Source organism: Salmo salar, chromosome 13 (assembly GCF_965601325.2).
Source record: "Salmo salar chromosome 13, fSalSal1, whole genome shotgun sequence".
Lineage (NCBI taxonomy): Eukaryota > Metazoa > Chordata > Actinopteri > Salmoniformes > Salmonidae > Salmo > Salmo salar.
In genome coordinates, this window is record NC_138303.1 from 41,149,481 (window position 1) to 41,171,509 (window position 22,029).

The window sequence follows — 22,029 nt, forward strand, 5'->3', positions numbered from 1 at the left end:
TTTTCATAATTCCAGCATTTACGTAAAATGAGCCAAGATCAACACAGCTAAATGACAATCCAAGATCCGGATGTACGTATATAGCCAATACCTTTACTTTATGCATTGTAAATTAATCTCTCTGTCACATTGACAAACAGAAATGGACCCCGCTGCCTACGATGACGTGAGAATACTGAACACTGATTCTACTCAGACCTTCAACCACACGTCAGTTATACAAATCTGTGTGTTAGAGAACGTTTCCCTAGGTATCCTTCCTTCAGTATGCTTTGCAAATCTCCTGTGGCTGTGCAACCTCAGTGTTTTGTAGGTAGAACATAAGTGACAAATTCATCATAGAGGCATAACTGTCTCTTTCCACGTGTTTCTCAGTGTCCCATGGAGAGGTTATCAGGAGTTTAACAAGCTAGAAGGTCATTCCATCAATTCCTGTCAGCTTGGGTAACATCACTTCATGCAGTAGCTGGTTTGCACAGAGCTCTAATACAATCAAGAGATGAAATGTCACAACAAACCTTAATTTGCCCCTCTGCTTTGTCTTTGTGCAAGTGAGACAAACATATTGTCATTAGCTTTAATGTAACACCACCCCTTCAAATGCTCTGGCTCACTCATAAACAGAAACGTGCTTCTTTGCATGCACAAACACACACACACACTTTTTTGGAGTAACATTCCCTCAGGGGACAGTTAATGGGACTATAAGGGGAAAACACAGAATTGGAACCAGGAAAGATTCCAGGAAATTAAAGGGCCAATGGCAACAGATGCAGAAGGTGTGCTGAGTAACCCAGTTTCTATGAACTTACCCTACAACAAAGTATTGAGCACGAACATTACATATCTTGAGTAAGAGTAATATACATGTATATAAATTGCATAGAATTTATAAGTATTTATCAAACATGATTGAATAAAATTAAAGCATGCTTAATCTGCTTTTCAGTTCCACTCCGTAATGTTAGATGATAAAACATGACGCGCTTTGCTGCATAGCTTAAACAATAGACAACACTGACCATCCAGCAACATGTAATACATTATACCCTTGGCTCGCCCCTGAAAAAGCTGTGATATTTTGTAACTAATTACGTTCTTTCACGCATACAACATATTCATCCAATTAGCGAATAAGGTGTTGACAATGTTAACCTCTTCATTATACTGTCATACTACTGTATTACCCTCAGGGCTCTAATGTAGTGCATGTAAATAACAGCTGTCTTACTTCACTCTGCCCACAGCCATAACACCATACCACCTCACTGCAAGTAAAACCAAAGTAAGAAGAATGGGCTACATTTGGCTATAGCATCCTCAAGACTCACCAAAACACTAAGAAGAGGCTAGATTTGGCTAAGGCATTTACTCTACTAAGTCTCACCAAAATGTTGCCTACTCCAAGATCAAATCCAAGTTGATTGGATACATCAACATTTTAAGACGAAATCAAGTGTGTCTAATGTCGCACATCAATGTGGTTGATGAAGTGGGGGCCCACGTCTGGTTGTAAGTGTTTCTACATCAACTCAGTGAGCATTGCAGGAGTTTTACCCCCAGAGGGTTAGCTGGAGCTATAGCTTTCAGCATGACAGGCTGCATTGAGCAGTCCTGGTGATGGGGAAACAGAATAGAATGACTGTTGGTGTCCCAAATGGGACCCCATTCCCTATATAGTGCACTATTTGGGCCCTGGTCATTGTGTTTATAAAGTGAATTGGGTGGCATTTGAGATGCAAACTCTGTCTGCTTGGAGCCAAATCAACAATCCCAACCTCTCTCGGTGGCGTTGTCAGCAGCATAGGAGGTGACTAATCTACATCTCTGGGTAAATGAGTTGGGTTCAAAGCACTGATGTGAGTTGTAAATGAGAAAATTTAGGAGATAATGCAATTCTTCTAGTTGAGATACAGGCACGGATGTATTTCTATACAGGTCATATAATTCTTAAAATCAAATACATCTATTTGTCACATACAGTTTACAGCAGGTATAAAAGGTGCAGTGAAATGCTTATGCGTTAGCTCCCTCAACAATGCAGTACATCAGTCAACAATAAACGGAGTCAGGTCAAAGAATAACAAGGAATAGAAGTAATAAGAGGCAGTATGGATAGTAATAATGGACTGTATTTACATTGTATTCACAGACTTGGTCAAGTGACTTGGTCACGTATTGGAATAAATAATATACTGTCTAATAGGACAGCAGTGTTGACTGTTCGTATGTATGTTTGCGTGTGTGTGTTTGAGAGTGCACGTGTTTGTGTATAGGTTTGTGTGTAAGGGTTGGATGTGTGGGTAGTCATTGCAAATAATCTCTAAGGTGCAGGTCTGTGCAGGGTGACAGCTGGGATTAGCTGTTCAGCAGTCTGATGGCTTGGTGGTACTAGCTATCTCGAAGCCTGTTGGTCCGAGGGCTGATGCTCTGATACCGCTTGCCAGATGGTAACAGAGTGAGCAGTCTGTGGCTCAGGTGACTGGAATGCTTAACGATTTGGAGTAGATGTCCTGGAGGGCAGGGAGCTCCCTCCCAGTGATGTATTGGGCCGTCTGCACACATGTATGAGGGCGGTGCAGCTGCTGTACCAGACAGTGATGCAGCCGGTCAAGATGCTCTCGATAGTGCAGCTGTAGAATTTCTTGAGGACCCAAGGGCCCATGCCGAATTTCTTCAGCTGCCTGAGGTTGAAGAGGAGCTGTGGCGCCTTCTTCTCCACGGTGGTGGTGTGATTGGACCATGTCAGGTCATCTGTCAAGGAACTTGCAGCTTTTGACCCTCTCCACTGCAGCCCTGTCGATAACAATAGGGATGTGCTCCCCCTGTAGTCCACGATCATCTCCTTGGTTTTGCTGACCTTGACAGAGTGGCTGTTCTCTTTGCACAACTCCATCAGGGCTCTAACCTCCTGAAGGCTGTCTCGTCGCCGATCACCGTCATGTCGTAGGCAAACTTAATGAAGGTGTCTTTCCTAACTCAGTTGCCGGAGATGAGAACACCGCTCATGGATTTCACCATGAGGCCAACGCTGACTTTAAAACAGTTACAGAGTTTAATGGCTGTGATCGGAGAAAACTGAGGCTGGATCAACAACATTGTAGTTACTCCACAATACTAACCTAACAAGAAACCTGTTTTAGAATACAAATATTCCAAAACATGCATCTTGTTCGCAATAAGGCATTAAAGTAAAACTGCTAAAAATGTGGAAAAGAAATTAACTTTATGTCCTGAATGCAAAGCATTATGTTTGGGGAAAATCCAACACAACACGTCGCTGAGTACTACTCTTCGTATTTTCAAGCATGGTGGTGGCTGCATCGTGTTATGGGTATGCTTGTCATCAACAAGGACTAGGGATAAAAATAAATGGAATAGAGCTAAGCACAGACAAAATCACCTGGACAATAACATAAAACACAAGGCCAAATATATATTGGAGTTGCTTAACAAGACAACATTGACTGTTCCTGAGCAGCCTAGTTACAGTTTTGACTTAGAGTTGAAGTCAGAAGTTTACATACACTTAGGTTGGAGTCATAACCTCTTTCTTCAACCACTCCACAAATGTATTGTTAACAAACTATAGTTTTGGCAAGTTGGTTAGGACATCTACTTTGTGCATGACACAAGTAATTTATCCAACAACTGTTTACAGACAGATTATTTCACTTATAATTCACTGTATCACAATTCCAGTGTGTAGATTTTAGAATTCAGGTTGTAACACAACAAAATGTGGAATAAGTCAAGGGGTATAATACTTTCTGAAAGTGTAACAGCATTGCTTCCGTCTCTCTCCTCGCCCCGAACCAGGGACCCTCTGCACACATCAACAACTGCCTCCCATGAAGCATCGTTACCCATCGCTCCACAAAAGCTGTGGCCCTTGCAGAGCAAGGGAAACAACTACTTCAAGGTCTGAGTGAGTGACGTCACCGATTGAAACAGTATTAGCGCGCACACCGCCAACCATTTCACTCACCCCCCTTTTGACCTCCTCCTTTTCCGCAGCAACCAGTGATCATGGTCAACAGCATCAATGTAAGTGTTCCTTTCATCCCGCTCCTCACCCCTACCTGGTCTCGAACCAGGGACCCTCTGCACACATCGACAACAGTAACCCTCGAAGCACTGTTACCCATCGCTCCACAAAAGCCGCGGCCCTTGCAGAGCAAGGGAAACAACTACTTCAAGGTCTCAGAGCGAGTGACGCCACCGATTGAAACGCTATTAGCACGCACCCCTCTAACTAGTTAGCCATTTCATATCGGTTACAAAGGCACTGTAAATGCGTTGGTCCACGCTCTCAGTTTTATGCTGATGTTGCTAGTTACCCAAGGTTTCTGGTTGGGATATGTGTGAATAGTCATTGTTGGGACAACATCCCCAAGGCATTTCCTGATGAACCCTGTGACTGAGTCTGTATACACATTGACATTATTGTCGGAGGCGACCTGGAACATTTCCCAGTCCATGTGATCAAAGGTGTTTTGTAGCATAAGTTCTCATTGGTCAGACCAGCATTGAACAGATCTTACCACGTGTACTTCCTGCTTGAATGTTAGAAGTAAGATTGGGGCATAGTCTGATTTGTCTGGGGGGGGGGGGGGGGGGGGTGATGGAGGGCTTTGTGTCCGTTTTGTATGTATCTTTCAAATCATGGAATGTTCTCAAATCATTATATGATCTTGGCAAGGGTACAGATTCCACATTTGGACCATCGGGGGAATTAAAAGGCCACCCTACGGATAGCAAAGCATTATTGAGAAATATTGGAGTATGGGCATGCCATTTTGATTCCAAGTTACATTGTTTAAAAAAAATGTTACCTTGCCATATTCATTTTGAAACCGCACTATGAATTTTATCCCAAGAGCCATGGGAAGTATTGAACTACAGAAATTCAGCCGTGGCAATATATTCATTTTGACTATAGATATTCTGCCTGTTAAAGCAACTGGGATATTATTCCATCTAACGAGACCGGATTGAATTTATTTGAGCTTTCTGTTAAAGTTTTTGTCAATGGTTTTATCAAAAGAAGGAAATATATCTAATCCCAAGTATTTAAAATGGGAAACGATTGGGATTCCATAAGTAGAGATGGAATCCTCCATCAGGGTCTTGAGAGGCATTAAGGATGATATGGTTAGATCCATTTTATAACTTGAGACGAATTTGAATTGATTTATAAACTTCAATGTGTTTGGAAGCGATTGAGATACATTGTTTAGATTTACTAAAATATAGTCTGCATATAATGAGGTGAAGTGATCAATAGATTTTAAGGAAATTAGTGTTATTGCCTTGGGTGCCATGGATAATAAAAATAGCAAAGGAAAAATTGGATTGCATTGTCTGTTGCTTCTAGTGATTCTGAACAGAGCAGAGCAGTCATTGCCTGTTAGAACTATGGTTGAAGGATTGCCATATAGCGTTTTAATCAAATTATTGAAATTGGAGCCAATTCCCATATGTTCTAAGACAGGCCAGAGATGCTGTATGTCCAATCTTTAAAAAGCTTTTTCTGCATCAAGAGATAATACAGCCCAAGGAACTGTTGTTTCTGATGAAGCATTTAAGATATGTAATAGGAAGGGCTCCCGTGATGAATGGGAAAGTCGAATTTCTGGTAAGCAGGGTTGGGTAGGTTACTTTCTAGATGTAATCCGTTACAGTCCAAAGTTGCAATCAGTAACGTAACTTTTGGATTACCCAAACTCAGCAATGTAATCTGACTACATTCAGTTACTTTTAGATTACTTTCCCCTTAAGAGGCATTAGAAGACCAGTTACATTTACATTTACGTCATTTAGCAGACGCTCTTATCCAGAGCGACTTACAAATTGGTGCATTCTCCTTATGATATCCAGTGGAACAACCACTTTACAATAGTACATCTATATCTTTTTTTTTGGGGGGGGGGGGGGGGGGGGGGTTAGAAGGATTACTTTATCCTATCCCAGGTATTCCTTAAAGAGGTGGGGTTTCAGGTGTCTCCGGAAGTTGGTGATTGACTCCGCTGTCCTGGCGTCGTGAGGGAGCTTGACTGGGCTGAGCGGGAACTGTGCTTCCGCAGAGGTAGGGGGGCCAGCAGGCCAGAGGTGGATGAGCGCAGTGCCCTTGTTTGGGTGTAGGGCCTGATCAGAGCCTGAAGGTACGGAGGTACCGTTCCCCTCACAGCTCCGTAGGCAAGCACCATTGTCTTGCCTACGGAGCAGATGCGAGCTTCAACTGGAAGCCAGTGGAGTGTGCGGAGGAGCGGGGTGACGTGAGAGAACTTGGGAAGGTTGAACACGAGACGGGCTGCGGCGTTTTGGATGAGTTGTAGAGGTTTAATGGCACAGGCAGGGAGCCCCGCCAACAGCGAGTTGCAGTAATCCAGACGGGAGATGACAAGTGCCTGGATTAGGACCTGCGCCGCTTCCTGTGTAAGGCGGGGGCGTACTCTGCGAATGTTGTAGAGCATGAACCTACAGGATCGGGTCACCGCCTTGATGTTAGCGGAGAACGACAGGGTGTTGTCCAGGGTCACGCCAAGGCTCTTAGCACTCTGGGAGGAGGGCACAATGGAGTTGTCAACCGTGATGGCGAGATCTTGGAACGGGCAGTCCTTCCCCGGGAGGAAGAGCAGCTCCGTCTTGCCGAGGTTCAGCTTGAGGTGGTGATCCATCATCCACACTAAAATGTAACATCCACACTGCCAGACATGCAGTTACCAATTGAACGACAGCTATTGTAGGATAAATCAATGTTAAAGTTTACATAGCTGTCTATATATGGATGTTAAATTTCACTTTATGGGTTGGTTATGTAGGCTTCTTCTAACCCATTGCTTTCTACTACATATAATGATACGATTAAATTATATCTTTACATTAAAAACCAATTTCTATCAGAATCTCAGTCATTCCAATAAATGTTATATCCCTTGATCTTCAAGAATAGGACTTGGAAATATGGAAGTATAGATTAGCCAATTTGTTTTACCTGAGCATAACCTCAAAACGAAGGATTTATTAGCCAGCCCTACTCTGTTGTTTATGATTTTATTGTCATGGAGGACTGATTGGGCTCATTGATTCAAGTTGGGGGAAAAATGCTGCGCTCATGGAATGGCATGCTTTGAGCACTACTGAAAAGTGCTATTTACAGTACCAGTCAAATGTTTGGACACACCTACTCATTCCAGCATTCCAGGTTTTTATTTATTTTTACAATGTTCTACATTGTAGAATAATAGTGAAGACATCAAACCTATGAAATAACACATATGGAATCATGTTGTAACCAGAAGTGTTTAACAAATCCAAATATAATTTATATTTGAGATTCTAAGTAGCCACCCTTTGCCTTGACAGCTTTGCACACTCTTGACATTCTCTCAACCAGCCCCGTGTTTAGTCCCAGGGTCCTTAGCTTAGTGATGAGCTTTGAGGGCACTATGGTGTTGAACGCTGAGCTGTAGTCAATGAATAGCATTCTCACATAGGTGTTCCTTTTGTCCAGGTGTGAAAGGGCAGTGTGGAGTGCAACAGAGATAGCATCGTCTGTGGATCTGTTGGGGCGGTATGCAAATTATAGTGGGTCTAGGGTTTCTGGGATAATGGTGTTGTGAGCCATGACCAGCCTTTCAAAGCACTCCATTGGCTACAGACATGAGTGTTACGGGTCGGTAGTCATTTAGGCAGGTTAACTTAGTGTTCTTGGGCACAGGGACTATGGTGGTCTGCTTTTAACAAGACAGAGAGAGGTTGAAAATGTAATGTCAGTGAAGATGCTTGCCAGTTGGTCAGCCCATGCTCGGAGTACACGTCCTGGTAATCCGTCTGGCCCTGCGGCCTTGTGAATGTTGACCTGTTTAAAGGTCTTACTCACATCGGCTGCGGAGAGCGTGATCATGCAGTGATCCAGAACAGCTGATGCTTTCATGCATGTTTCAGTGTTACTCGCCTCGAAGCGAGCATAGAAGTAATTTAGCTTGTCTGTTAGGCTCCTGTCACTGGGCAGCTCTCGTCTGTGCTTCCCTTTGTAGTCTGTAATAGTTTGCAAGCCCTGCCACATCCGTCGGAGCCGGTCTAGTACGATTTGATCTTAGTCCTGTATTGATGCTTTGCATGTTTGATGGTTCGTCGGAGGGCATAGTGGGATATCTTATAAGCTTCCGAGTTAGAATCCCGCTTCTTGAAAGCGGCAGCTCTACCCTTCAGCTCAGTGTGGATGTTGCCTGTAATCCATGGCTTCTGGTTGGGATATGTAAGTACAGTCACTTTGGGGACGACGTCGTCGTGAAACATAAGATATTAGTTTTTAATGTCCCGTTGGTAGGCTATACATGCTTTTAGTTCGTCCAATTTATTATCCAGCGATTGTATGTTGGCCAATAGGACCGATGGCAAAGGCAGATTAGCCACTCGTCAGTGGATCCTCACAAAGCACCCTGATCTCCTTCCGTGAAACCTCCATCTCTTTCTGCTGCAAATGACAGGGATGAGGTCCTGTTCGTGTGTCTTGAGTAAATCCCTCTCGTCCGACTCATTAAAGAAAAATGATTCATCCAATTCAAGGTGAGTAATCGCTGTTCTGATGTCCAGAAGCTCTTTTCAGTCATAAGAGACGGTAGCAGCAAGATTATGTACAAAATAAGTTACAAACAATGTGAAAAAACAAACAAAACAGCACGGTTGGTTAAGAGCCAATAAAACGGCAGCCATCCTCTCTGGCGCCATTACAATCTCCTGTTAGTATCGCTTTAATTAAAAAACTTCTTTAGGCTAGGGTCCTTTTTTCTCAATTTCTGCTTGACTGACGTGCCCAAAGTAAACTGCCTGTTGCTCAGGCCCTGAAGCCAGGATATGCATATAATTGGTACCATTGGAAAGAAAACACTCTGAAGTTTGTAGAAATGTTTAAATAATGTAGTAGACTATAACACAATAGATATGGTAGGAGAAAATCCAAATAAAAACCAACCAGATTCATTTTTTTTTTTTAAGAGCCCATACTCTTCCAATGGAAAGTATAGGGAAATATTAAATCTAGCTCCCACTATGCAATTCCTATGGCTTCCACTGGGTGTCAGTAGTCTTTGTTCAAGGTTTCAGGCTTGTTTCTTCCAAAACGAATAAGAATAATGAGTTTTAGTACAAGGACATCTGCTTGGAAATTTGTGTGTGCTTGCTCCATGAAGACAACGTGCACCTGTTAATATCGCTTTCCTATTGAGCTTATGAAATATTATAGTTTGATTACATTTTAGGGTATCTGAGGATTAAATAGAAACGTATTTTGACTTGTTGAAACAAAGTTTAGGGGTAGATTTTTGGATTCCTATCTTGGCATGTTGAACGGGTGGATTACTCAAATCGATGGCGCCAACTAAACAGACTTTTTGGGATATAAAGGATTTTATTTAACAAAACGACACCATGTTATTGCTGGGATCCTTCCTTTTAAGGCTAGCGGGATGCCTAGCCTTAAAGAGTTTTTTAAGAAAACCAGCGCTAACACAGTGCTCCATGCGAAGTTCAGCGTCTTCATTGCAATCCACCCGTGATGTTGTCACCGATCAGACTCTGTATTTGTCGGAAGATCTACCACAGCAGTGCTCATAGGCATCAATCACCATGTTCTCTCACACAGTGAAATGGAATGCTTTCCAAAGTAGTTTTTTTTGTGTTTGTGTACTCACTGTGAAATGTTGTCTCTGTAAGACACAGAGTCAGTGTGAGTGTGTGAATATAAATGATTCAAGGGTAGTTCTTCTGGGGTGTTCTACAGTAATCTCCACAGTTTGATGTTCTTGTCTTGTTGTTTTGGATTTCACCTGCAATGCGTCATCCGTTCCTGGCCTGCCAATAGATGACTGAGGAGCGACCAGACCATCATAAATAAATGATCTGGGTTACGCCCCAAGTTGCACCCTATTCCCTATATATTGCACTACTTTTGACCCGAACTCTATGGGTCCTGGTCAAAAGCAGTGCACTACATAGGGAATAGGGTGTCATTTGGGATGCATCCCGGGTGAAGCCAATCTCCTCTGCCATGCACCAGCCAGGTCCCGGGTACAGTTTTTCTCAATCACTTTGGCACATGTTTCAGATGTAAGTGATATATTTTCAAAACTCTAAGTACAAAAGTCTAAACTCATAACATTTGTTATGCCCCCATCTTAGGTTCAGAACCTTTGATTGTGCATTCATCGGAGTTAAACACACCTTTCAACCCTGAGTCATTCATGCAAAATCTAAGTTTTCTGTGAAATACCATGAGAACATTTAATTTAGTCACCAATACAACAGCTAATGATAGGCTCACTGTTTAGTCATTTAACTAACATTTAATCCGAAAGCAAAAAATACAATATACACATTTCAAAACTGTTATTTTTGAAGTGCTGAATACAAAGAATAGTCTATGGTAAACATAATTTTCATACAGTACTTTCCACAGTTGTGTCAAGTTTGCTGGATGTCCTTTGCGTGGTGGACCATTCTTGAAACTGTTGAGAGTGAAAAACTCAGCAACGTTGCAATCCTTGACACAAACCCCTACGCCTGGCCTGTCACCAACTACCATACCCCGTTCAAAGGCACTTAAATATTTTGTCTTGCCCATTCACCCATTCACCATTGCCCATTCACCAATTAATTGATAGTTAAATGTATTGTTAACAAATCATAAAGTAATGTGACTATTGCATTTTGAAAAGCAGATACTTGTATCCAAATTGAAAGAGTGATTTGGTGCAGTGAACAAGTGACTTTGTGAATTTGTTTATTGTACAGTCAATTGAAAATGTGCTTAGAGTTTTGACACATGAGCCATTTTGATGATATGTTTAGATTTTTGTGCTTAGAGTTGTGAAAATGTACCACATACTTGTAAAAATGGCACCAAAGTGATAAAGGTAATACAATCTCACAATGACAGAGGCGAGTGAGATACTGTATGATGTGATCACATCAGCCTTGTCAAGCCCGCCCACCTGAAGCTGTGCCTAGTAAAGAGACCTGCATATGTAATAAGCCTGACGCACTGGGCACAGACGTCAGTTCAACGTCGTGTTTTGATTTACATTTGGTTGACTTGTCAAATAACGTGAATGCAACATGAAAAAAGTAATGTGTGTGTGTGTATATGCGAGGCTCCACAAGTGAATGGGAAAATCTCGCTACTAGTCTCATTGACCAATGCGCCACAGCTTGAGTGACACACTTTCTAGTCTGTATCATTCTGCATCATTTCTAGGCTGTATCATCAACTGAATAAATGTCTGTTCAGGAAGTTGTCACCTGGGAAATCTAATGTTATCTCAGTAGTATCTGTCTGAGATGGTTTTCTGTTCTCTCATTCATCTTATTAAACAGCGTTGTCTTCTTTTCCATAAGAAGCAGCAGGTGTGCACCTCTATATGACCATTTCCATAGGAATACAACCAAACTCAATGTCAACAAATTTGCCCCATCAATACCATACACCAAGATTAATATTCTAAAGCAATATCAAGACCCTGTTCTGTAAGGAATGCACATAGGATTAGAAATCTTTCTAAATTTCTCCTAACAGCATTTGAATAAATGAGGAAAGACAAACATGAAAACCTACACGAGAAGCACAGTGCTCTCTGGGAAATTCCCCTGCCTGTACATTACCACTGCTGCTGTGCGTCTGCTGTCTGACAGTTGAAGATATATGATTGTTTGTTCCCAAAGCCGTAGTTCTTTAGCTTTGTCACAAAGAAGAAAATGACTTCAATCACCACCATGAAAAGCAGCAGAAAAATGCATTAGCTTTTTCATACCCTCCTATCTCTCCAAAGGCAGCAGGAAAAAGGTAAACACAACACAATAAGGTTATTTTAAAATAAATTCCCTGGGAGTGACAAATAACAATAATGAGTTGAATCAAGACCTCCCATTGGCATTTTTCTTTCACTGAACAGCTTCAATCCTCATGTCACTGTCAAACATTTTTAAGACATTGGAACTATAAAGAGTTTCTACACGACAATGATGGATCTAGAGTGTACATGTCACTACATTTCTGATTAAATCTTCTGCCACTACAAATTATCCTCAAAGCGTGTTCTAGAAGGTGAGGAGGATAGCCTCTGAGTGGATGTCTTATATAAACCCATTAAAGTCATCTCTCTCAAGGTATACCATTCAATGTATGTACAGTGCCTTCAGAAAGTATTCACACCCCTTGACTTTTCCAAATGTTGTTGTGTTACAAAGTGGGATTAAAATGTATTTAATTCATTTTTTGTCAACGATCTACAGAAAATACTCTAATGTCAAGCTGTTGTAGGTTATTGTCCTGCTGAAAAGATAATTTGACTCCCAGTGTCTGTTGGAAAGCAGACTGAACCAGGTATTCCTTTAGGACTTTGCCTGTGCTTATCCCTATTCCGTTTCTTTTTATCCTAACGAAAACTCCAAGTCCTTGCTGATGACAAGCATACCCATAACATGATGCAGCCAACACCATGTTTGAAAATATGAAGAGTGGAACTCAGTGATGTGTTGTATTTGCCCCAAACGTAATGCTTTTTATTCAAGACAGTTTTTCTTGCAGTTTTATTTTAGTCCCTTTTGCAAACAGGATGCATGTTTAGGGATATTTTATTCTGTACAGGCTTCCTTCTTTTCACTCTGTCATTTAGATTAATATTATAGATTAACTACAATATTGTTGATCCATCCTCAGTTTTCTCATATTACAGCCATTAAACTCTGTAACTCTTGAAAGTTACCATTGGCCTCATGGTGAAAACCCTGAGCAGTTTCCTTCCTCTCTGGCAACTGAAGGATGCCTGTATCTTTGTAGTGACTGGGTGTATTGATACACCATCAAAATGTAATTAATAATAACTTCACCATGTTCAAAGGGTTATTCAGTGTCTGCTTTTAAAAAAATGTGTACCCATCTACCAATAGGTGCCCTTCATTTGCGATGCATTAGAAAACCTCGCTGGTCTTGAATTGGTTAAATCTGTATTTGAAATTCACTGCTCGACTGAGGGACCTTACAATTATCTGTATGTGTGGGGTACAGAGACGAGGTAGTCTTTCAAAAATCATGTTAAAGACTATTATTGCACACAGACTGAGTCCATGCAACTTATTTTACTCTTGAACTTATTTAGGCTTGCCATAACAAAGGGGTTGAATAAGTATTGACTCAACACATTTCAGCTTTTTATTTGTAATTCATTTGTAAAAATATCTTAACCATAGTTCCACTTTGACATTACAATGTATCGTGTCGGCCAGTGACACAAAATCTCTATTTGTCTATTTTCAACAACAGTTGTTGCGCAATCTCTAATATTAAGGAAGTCTCGAAGTTCTGCTTGCCTGAGTTAGAATATCTCATGATAAGCTGTAGACCACATTATTTACCAAGAGTTTTCATCTATATTTTTCGTAGCTGTCTATTTATCACCACAAACTGATGCAAACAAGAATATGCTCACCCAGTTGCGGTGCTTCTAGCGGCCAGGGATTTTAATGCAGGGAAACTGAAATCCGTTTTACCTAATTTCTACCAGCTTGTCTCCAGTGCAATTAGAGGCGAAACAACTCTATCACCTCTACTCTCCCTCGCCCTCCATTTGGAAAATCTGACCATAACTCCATCCTCTTAATTCATGCTTACAAGCAAAAGCTCAAACAGGATGTACCAATGATGCGCTCAATACGGAAGAAGGCCGATGAAGCGTCCACTAAGCTACAGGACTGTTGCGTCGGCACAGATTGGAATATGTTCCGGCATTCATCCGATGTCATTGAGGAGTTTACCACATCAGTCACTGGCTTCATTAATAAGTGCATCGACGTCGCAGTGCCCACAGAGACCGTAAATTCATATCCTAACCAGAAGCCATGGATTACAGGCAACATTTGCGCTGAGTTAAAGGCTAGAGCTGCCACTTTCAAGGGGTGGGACACAAATCCAGACACGCCCTCTGACAAACCATCAAACAAGCAAAGCGCCAATACATGACTAAGATCGAATCCTACTACACCGGCTCTGACGCTTGTCGGATGTGGCAAACTATCACGGATTACAAAGGGAAACCCAGCCACGAGTTGGCCAGTGACACGAGCCTACCAGGTAAGCTAAATGCCTTCTATGCTTGCTTTGAGGCAAGCAACACTGAACCATGCATGAGAGCATCAGCAGTTCCGGACGACTGTGTGATCACGCTCTCCATAGCCGATGTGAGTAACACCATTAAACAGGTTAACATTCACAAGGCCGCAGGGCCAGAGATTACCAGGACGCGTACTCAGAGCATCAACTGACCAGCTAGCAAGTATCTTCAATTGCATTTTCAACTTCTCCCTGAACCAGTCTAAAATACCCACATTTTTCAAGCAGACAACCATAGTCCACATGCTCAAGAACTCACATCTGTAGCCATGAAATGCTTGGAAAGGCTGGTCATGGCTCCCATCAACACCATCATCCCAGAAATACTGGACCCACTCCAAATCGCATACTGAGATTGGTTTAAATGACGTTTTCAATATAGACAAGAAAAATGCAATAATTGGTGTGTTATTAGTTTAAGCACACTGTGTTTGTCTATTGTTGTGACTGAGATGAAGATCAGATCAAATTGATTACCAATTTATGCTGAAATCCAGGTAATTTCAAAGGGTTCACATACTTTTTCTTGCCACCTTAAGCATTTCACAGTAAAGTCTACAGTTGCTGTATTCGGCGCATGTGACATACATTTGATTTGATATATAGCCTCTCATACAAAGTGGATGTCTTAATAATAAACCGTTCTAAGTCACCTCTCCTTTGGTATGTGAATATACAGTAAACAGTATCCTACAGTTGCCCAACACAGTCCCAGGTAGCAAGTGCCAGGCTTTCGCCTGATCTGAGTTCTGTCTATATCTCCCCTCTACATCTCTCCCACACAATAAGAAAGACAAACGCCTTCAGTTTAGCCTTCATGTGGCAGAAGAGATTGGCAGTGATGTGCGAATAACATGCAATGGCATTTAATGCCCCCACAGCTTAGTGGCAGACGCCCATGGCACGGTGAAGTATGTTCGATTCCCTCGCTGAGGATAATGCGGAGTGACACAGGATTTTGTCAGGAATGGTGTGACGCATACCCTCGGGGGACTCATCTTAGCAGAAACATAGCTGAATGACATTTGTTGTGTACCTGCCTACAGTCCAAATTCTTTGGCTGGCTCTTCAATCATGTCTTATACTGTAGCTCTATGTTTCACTGATGTATTGATCTATGCATAAGCATTTACAAAACCATTTAAATGTTAACATCGTATTCCATTCATATAGACATATATGTACATAACAAGATCTTTTATAATCATGAATACAAAATAATGGTCAAATATATGAATACTAAATTAGTCCACTTGCTATAATGAACTGTTATATAAATGGCTATGTTGTTCTATAACTCTCTGGAATAGATTGCAATATATGGGCCTACAGGTTATGTCATCAAAAGCTAATATTTGCACACTTATGTTAAATGTATAAGCAGAACTCTTCCTAGCCATTTCAATACTCAATAATATGCAGATGACTGTAATGTAGGATGAGTAATCTTTTTCATTATGATAGGCCCTCAGATAAATGTCAATCGAAAAAATAGAGTGTGTACATGATATAATTAATGATTGGGATGACTCCTATAACAGATCACAGTGGGACATTTGAGAACTTTTGAAAGTACCTCTCATTCATTGCGTTAACTTTGTGGCAGTAAATGTACTAATAGCATTGAGCGAGATTCTTCACTAAAGTAAAGTGTGTCTAGATTCTCATGAGTCCTCTCATTACATTTTCCATCCAAGCATCAATATTGTCAGTGGTGGAAAAAGTACTAGATTGTCATACTTGAGTAAAATTAAAGATATCTTAATAGAAAATGACTCAAGTAAAAGTGAGTCACCCAGTAAGATTCTACTTGAGTAAAATTCTACAAGTATTTGGTTTTAAATATACTTAAGTATCAAAAGTATATGTAATCACTAAAATATACTTAAGCATCAAAAGTAGAAGTCAAAGTATAAATATTCTTTTTACTTTTACCCGTTTTTCTCCCCAATTCCATGGTATCCAATTGGTAGTTACAGTCTTGTCTCATCGCTGCAACTCCCATACGGACTCGGGAGAGGCGAAGGTCGAGAGCCATGTGTCCTCCGAAACACAACCCAACCCAATCAAGCCGCACTGCTTCTTGACACAATGCCCGCTTAACCCAGAAGCCAGCCAGGTGTACGGTGTTTCGGAGGAACAGCGTGCATGCGCCCGGCCCACCACAGGAGTCGCTAGAGCACGATGGGACAAGGACATCCCTGCCGGCCAAACCCTCCCCTAACCCAGATGACGCTGGGCCAATTGTGTGCCGACCCATGGGTCTCTCCGTCATGGTCGGCTGCGACAGAGCCTGGACTCGAACCAAGATCTCTAGTGGCACAGCTAGCAACTGCGATGCAGTGCCTTCGACCACTGCGCCACTCGGGAGGCCTTAAATCATTTCTTATTACTTATATTAAGCCAACCAGAAGGCACCATTTTCTTGTTTCTTTTAATTCATGGATAGCCTGGGGCACACACCAACACTCAGACATAATTTACAAATAAAGCATTTGTGTTTAGTGAGTCCGCCAGGTCAGAGGCAGTAGAGATGACAAAGGATGTTTTATTGATAAGTGTTTAAATTGGACCATTTTCCTGTGCTGCTAAGCATTCAAAATGTAACGAGTACTTTTGGGTGTAAGGGAAAATGTATGGAGTAAAGTTGAGTGATCAGGACAGCATAAGCTAAAGGCTTAGTCATTAGTCAGCTAAAGGCTGATTTGTTAGTGTTATAGGAGCTCTGTTCACCCAGACAAACTAAAAAGTCACTCTGAGTTTATTTTGTATACTTATGGTTGCTCTGCCCTGCGGTCACACAAACTCCTTAGATGGGTCCAAGGCACAACCTGACCCCTACCCAAGCAACCATCGACTGGGTGGTTAAAAAAAAAGTTAAAGAAAATAAGTAATGCCGAGTGTGAGCACGAACGTGTGCGCGTGCATGTGTGATTTCTTTCTTCAAAAAAATACATTAGTTCTGAAAAATTGCATCTACATATAAAATGTAATTAAATCGAAGTCCCAATCATACTGTACTGTATATACAAGTTGTTACCTCAAGAAAGGCACATTCAGTGCTAATGTCACAAATATGAGCTCACTGTTTCAGAAACAAAAATTAGTGACAGCAGGGAAAACCAATTACAGTCACCAACTCACACAGTGCAGAAACATAGTGCCTGGAATATTCTGGAATATAGATACTATAATAGAACATGCGGAATGTTCTATTAAAATGTTCTAAATGTTCTTACCTGGGTCCTTGTAGTCCGAGCTCTGGTTGGACAACAGAAACAAGAAGTCCTGGCAGGTGTCCTGGTCCAATAACTGGTGGTTCTGGAGGCAGAGGTCAACAATCAGGGTCACAGCTTTCTGACAGAACATGTCATGCTCCTCTCCGTCAGGACTCATGCTCCCAGCTGCATCCTCTGCCTCTCAGCACTGTATCTCAGCAACGTGATCATCTAAGGAGACTCACGCCACGTAACGCATGAGGCACTGCACCCAGGCAAACGGACACACAGCCGCCCGGCATAGACAGAAGATAAACGAGACTTGTCTCTGTCCGTACAGCTGATTCTTGTTGTTCTGTCTTGTACTGTCTCTCAAGAGTGTGTGTGTGTGTGTGTGTGTGTGTGTGCCAGTGTGGAGGTTAGTGTGTATATGCATGTCTAAATGTGAGTGTATGTCTGATCTTGGCCAAGTTTGTGTGTATGTGTATTATGTGTGTGTATATGTATATGTGTATGCCCACATGTGGCTTACGGTTGGGGACAGTGTGTGTACGAGTGTGTAGGCTAAGGCTTAATTTATCATTTATGCCCCCAGGTATTCTAGGGACAGAATAATTGCATCACATTTCTTCTGAAGCTCTGGCAAATGGAACGCAACAGATGAGTTCACTCGGCAACAATTGAATATGAACTGTGCATCCTCGCTCCCCCGTTCCTCCGAATCCCTCCCTCAGTCTAACCCCCTTCAAAAGAACCGCAACAGATGAGTTTACCCGGCAACACCTTCATATGGATACTAAAGACCTCCTCCCCTTGTTTCCCCCCCTTCCCCTCCCTCCCACGCCATGTTACTACCTCTGTCTCTGTCTGTGTGTGTAGTAATGAAAAGCCTCTCATTAGGACCAGTGGGTTGCTTGTTTTTCTCAGGTCGGCTGATCCCTCCGCTCCGGGTCTCCCCTCTGGTTTCACTCCCCTCCGGTATCGCTCCCTCCCTGGTCTAAGATAAATCCCCTGTGGCTGGCACCGCTCACTGCTCCTCTCCTCTCCCTCTCCCCCCTCCACAACGTGATTGCTTGTGCTTATAGCCTGGTATCACAGAGTAGACGTAACATAGTAAAAGTACATCCGGGACACTCAAATGAGTGTGATATATTATGTTTGGTATGGTTACATATTAGAGAAGGTTACTTAAGGCAAAAACAAAAGTAGGGTAGTTGATCAGGGTGGATGGGTCGGATAATGTGAACATCTAGCAACCCAAAGGTTGTGTGTTAGAAACTCATCACAGACAATTCTAGCTAATTAGCAACTTTTCAACTACTTAGCATGTTAGCTAACCTTTCCCCTAAACTAAATTCCTTTAACCCAACTCCTAACCCAAATCTTAACACTTACCTTAAACCTAACCTTAACCTTAACCCCTAACCCCTAGCCTAGCTAACGTTAGCCACCTAGCTAACGTTAGCCACAACAAATTGGAATTCAGAACATATCATTTGTTTAGCAAATTCATAACATATTGAACGAATTGCAATTCGGAACATATCATTTGAATTGTAATTCAAAACATATCATACAAAATGTATGATGGACATCCACAAATGAATACATACCATACAAAACTTAACATTTCATTCTGATTGGAGTGTCCCGGATTTACGTTTATTAAGTTACGTCTAACCCTGAGTTCAGATTGCTGCTTAGCGTGCTGACTGTTTACAATAGTTAGGAGGAGGGTGGAGGAGGAAAGAGGAGGAAGAGGGACTGACTGTGTATGGGAGACATATCACCCGACCTAATCCCTGTCTGTATCGACTTCGGAGTGATTTTTGCAAGTGGCTGCATCTTAATAGCCTTTTAAGTGTTCTTGGCTGCACATGTTTGTATTGGTAAACGAGACGATCTTGTGAGTGTGTCTGTGTGCGCAGGTGTACGTTTAGATGCTTTATCGATATGTTATATTAGAACACTGCACTTAATACTATAATAAATGTGTGATATTTGCTGTGTTAGTATTCCATTGAAACTAACAGCTATATTCTCTTGGTAATATTTGATTCAACTGTTGACTGAACACAATACTGGGTTTATTTTCAGATCATTGTTATGATAAGGGTTGGACCCTCGAGATATATTTTATATGAATCATTCATTTACATGAATCTACAGTCAGTAGAAACTTGTTTTAATTGACTTGACTTAGTCTCCACACAATCATAGTAAAACTCTTCATGAACTTCCCTGACGCTGAGCCTTAATTACATTGATACTGACTTTAACATTATTCAATTGGGATTTAATCAACCTAATGAAGAATGGGATGGAACAAACAATTCCTCTAGCCTACATACAAAATCATATTGAGGGCGACCCGGCCTAGATTCCCTTTTGATTCCCTTACATGACTGAGCCGAGACAAATGGTGTGACCTGGCTGGAGACAGAGCCGCTGTGTTGAAAGAGTCTTGTCCATTTTTTGCAGGTGTTTCTTCAGATGGTTGCTAGGATAATAGCACGCTTATCTCTGTCATTGTTCGCCCCCTCGTCTCCTCCGGTCCTGGATGGATACATCGGTTACTCCCAGGTAATGAGGATTGGATCTGCTCAGACAACAAATCATTTCCGGCTGCACCTCTTCAAAGGAGTCAATTACTTTCTCCATTTGCTCTAGCTGATCCGGTCATCTTTATTTACCTGTGGTGTATCTGGCTAATACTGGAGGGTCACTCACCAGCCACCTGTTGCCCAAGCCATAAGGTAGGTACTACTGTATATGGGAGCAGTGGGAAACACTGGAAAGTGGCATAAACTAAAGCGTGATGGTGTAATGCATCAGACTGTTGTTTATACACTGTATCAATCGGGAGACAATTGTGTCTGTCCCTACTTAATTAAAAGATTAAAATGCTTATATATAAATAATATAACACTACTATCGGGACAGAGCAGCATCATGTCTGCCACTGCTGGAAAACATTCATTAAGCATGGTGATAGACTGGTGTGACGGCGCTGTATTTTGCTAATGCGCTTGAGAGAGAAATAGACTTGTGGACGTGACAGTCCTGTTTGCCCTACAGCCTTGCTGACTGGCAGTATCCAGACTTAATATAAACAAATAGTGCCATTGCAATATATCTTTTTTTTTTTGGATCTATGTATACCCATATTTAATAATTCTGTGACAGCTGACTGTGAAGTAATATGCTTCACCGAGGGAAAAGGGATACAACAGAAACAGCTATGCCACCCTATTCATCCCAAAACTTTCATTAGGCGTACTACCTACAATACAGCGCAGCATGGCATTTAGAACATATGGGCTGTTCACAGGGGCATTTCGGTCCACAAATAGTGTGGGTGCAAATTGTTCTTAAAGTTATACACAAAGTTAGCTTGGGACCAAAACAAACTACTAACAATTTAAGTCTAATTTACCTACATGTATATTCATTTTTAACCATGTTCTCCCCATTTCCTCTCCATCTCCTGGGAACCACCAGCCCTGGAATGGCCATCCATCCCCCATCTGTTAAACAGAATACAACATTGATTAAACATAACAGATTTAATGTATAACCCAGCGTCTTCATTATTCATTCATCTTTAAGATCACAATATTGCATTGTATAGCAGCTGACTGAATTGTAAATACTATATTCTACTCTCTGAATTATTTAGAACTACTTAGCATTAAAGGAAACTTTGCTGTATGGTAATGACACATTCAAGTGTTAATCAAGGTTCCATGCCACTGCTAAGACCACTCAAAGCTAATCCAGTCAGCCTCAGCATTAAACCTTCCCATCCTTGTATGCAAAATCTGCACCCCAAATGGAACCCTATTCCCTAGTGTATTACTATGCGCCCTGGTCAAAGGTAGTGCACTATATAGGGAACTAGATGCCATTTGGGACACACACACACAACATCTCTTACGTTTCTGGCCAAGATGTCAGGCTAGGCTATCTATAAATAATGAGGACTGACACTCTATGTCACAGTGTTACTAATACTGATCACTGTGTAGCAGGTGTGCCTGGGCATTATTCTTCTCAGTAAATGAGGGAGGTTGCTGCATGAGGTCCTCACTTTGATATGTAAATGGGGTTTTGTGTCAACATCATGTGTGGTAAATCTCTGTGCTCTGACAGGTCTGTGGCTGTAGGTGTTGAACTTGATTCAGAGTGGCAAATGCATGACAAAGGGGCCGCTCAGTCAAAACTATGCTAATCAGCATCAGCACTCCTATGAACTTGACCTGAGGGATAGCCATGTGACGATTTCTGTATATGGTGTGTGTGTGTGTGTGTGGATTGGTTCTTCTATCCTTGTGGGGACCTAAAATCCCCATAAGTCCCCACAAGGACAGTAAAACAAGGAAAATTCTCCCTCGTGTGGACATATCCCACATCCCCATGAGGACAAAGGTTATTTTAAGCTTAGGGGTTACTGTAGGTCTAGGGTTACAATTAGGGTTAGAATTAGGGTAATGGTAAAGGGTTAGTGGTTAGGGTTTAGGGTTAAGGCGTCCGCATGCTTCCCAGCTGATACAGTTCGGAAGAGTTTGTGCACATATTATGATGACGTTTTTGTTAGTTTTGAACTTGGGTAAGAGTTTTTTAGGCTGTTCAGGCGCACAA

At 41.7% G+C, this 22,029-nt stretch overlaps 1 protein-coding gene across 1 annotated transcript in view; it reads right to left on the reverse strand.

Moving 5' to 3' along the window:
• The window catches only part of LOC106567130 (synaptotagmin-6), a 77,165-nt gene extending 59,049 nt beyond the window's left edge, over positions 1-18,116 (reverse strand). The window contains exon 1 of the mRNA XM_014136078.3: positions 17,410-18,116. Within this exon, the coding sequence (XP_013991553.1) occupies positions 17,410-17,566 (157 nt within the window). The 5' untranslated portion in view covers positions 17,567-18,116. The remainder of the gene's footprint in view (positions 1-17,409) is intronic.
• Positions 18,117-22,029: the final 3,913 nt, after the last annotated feature.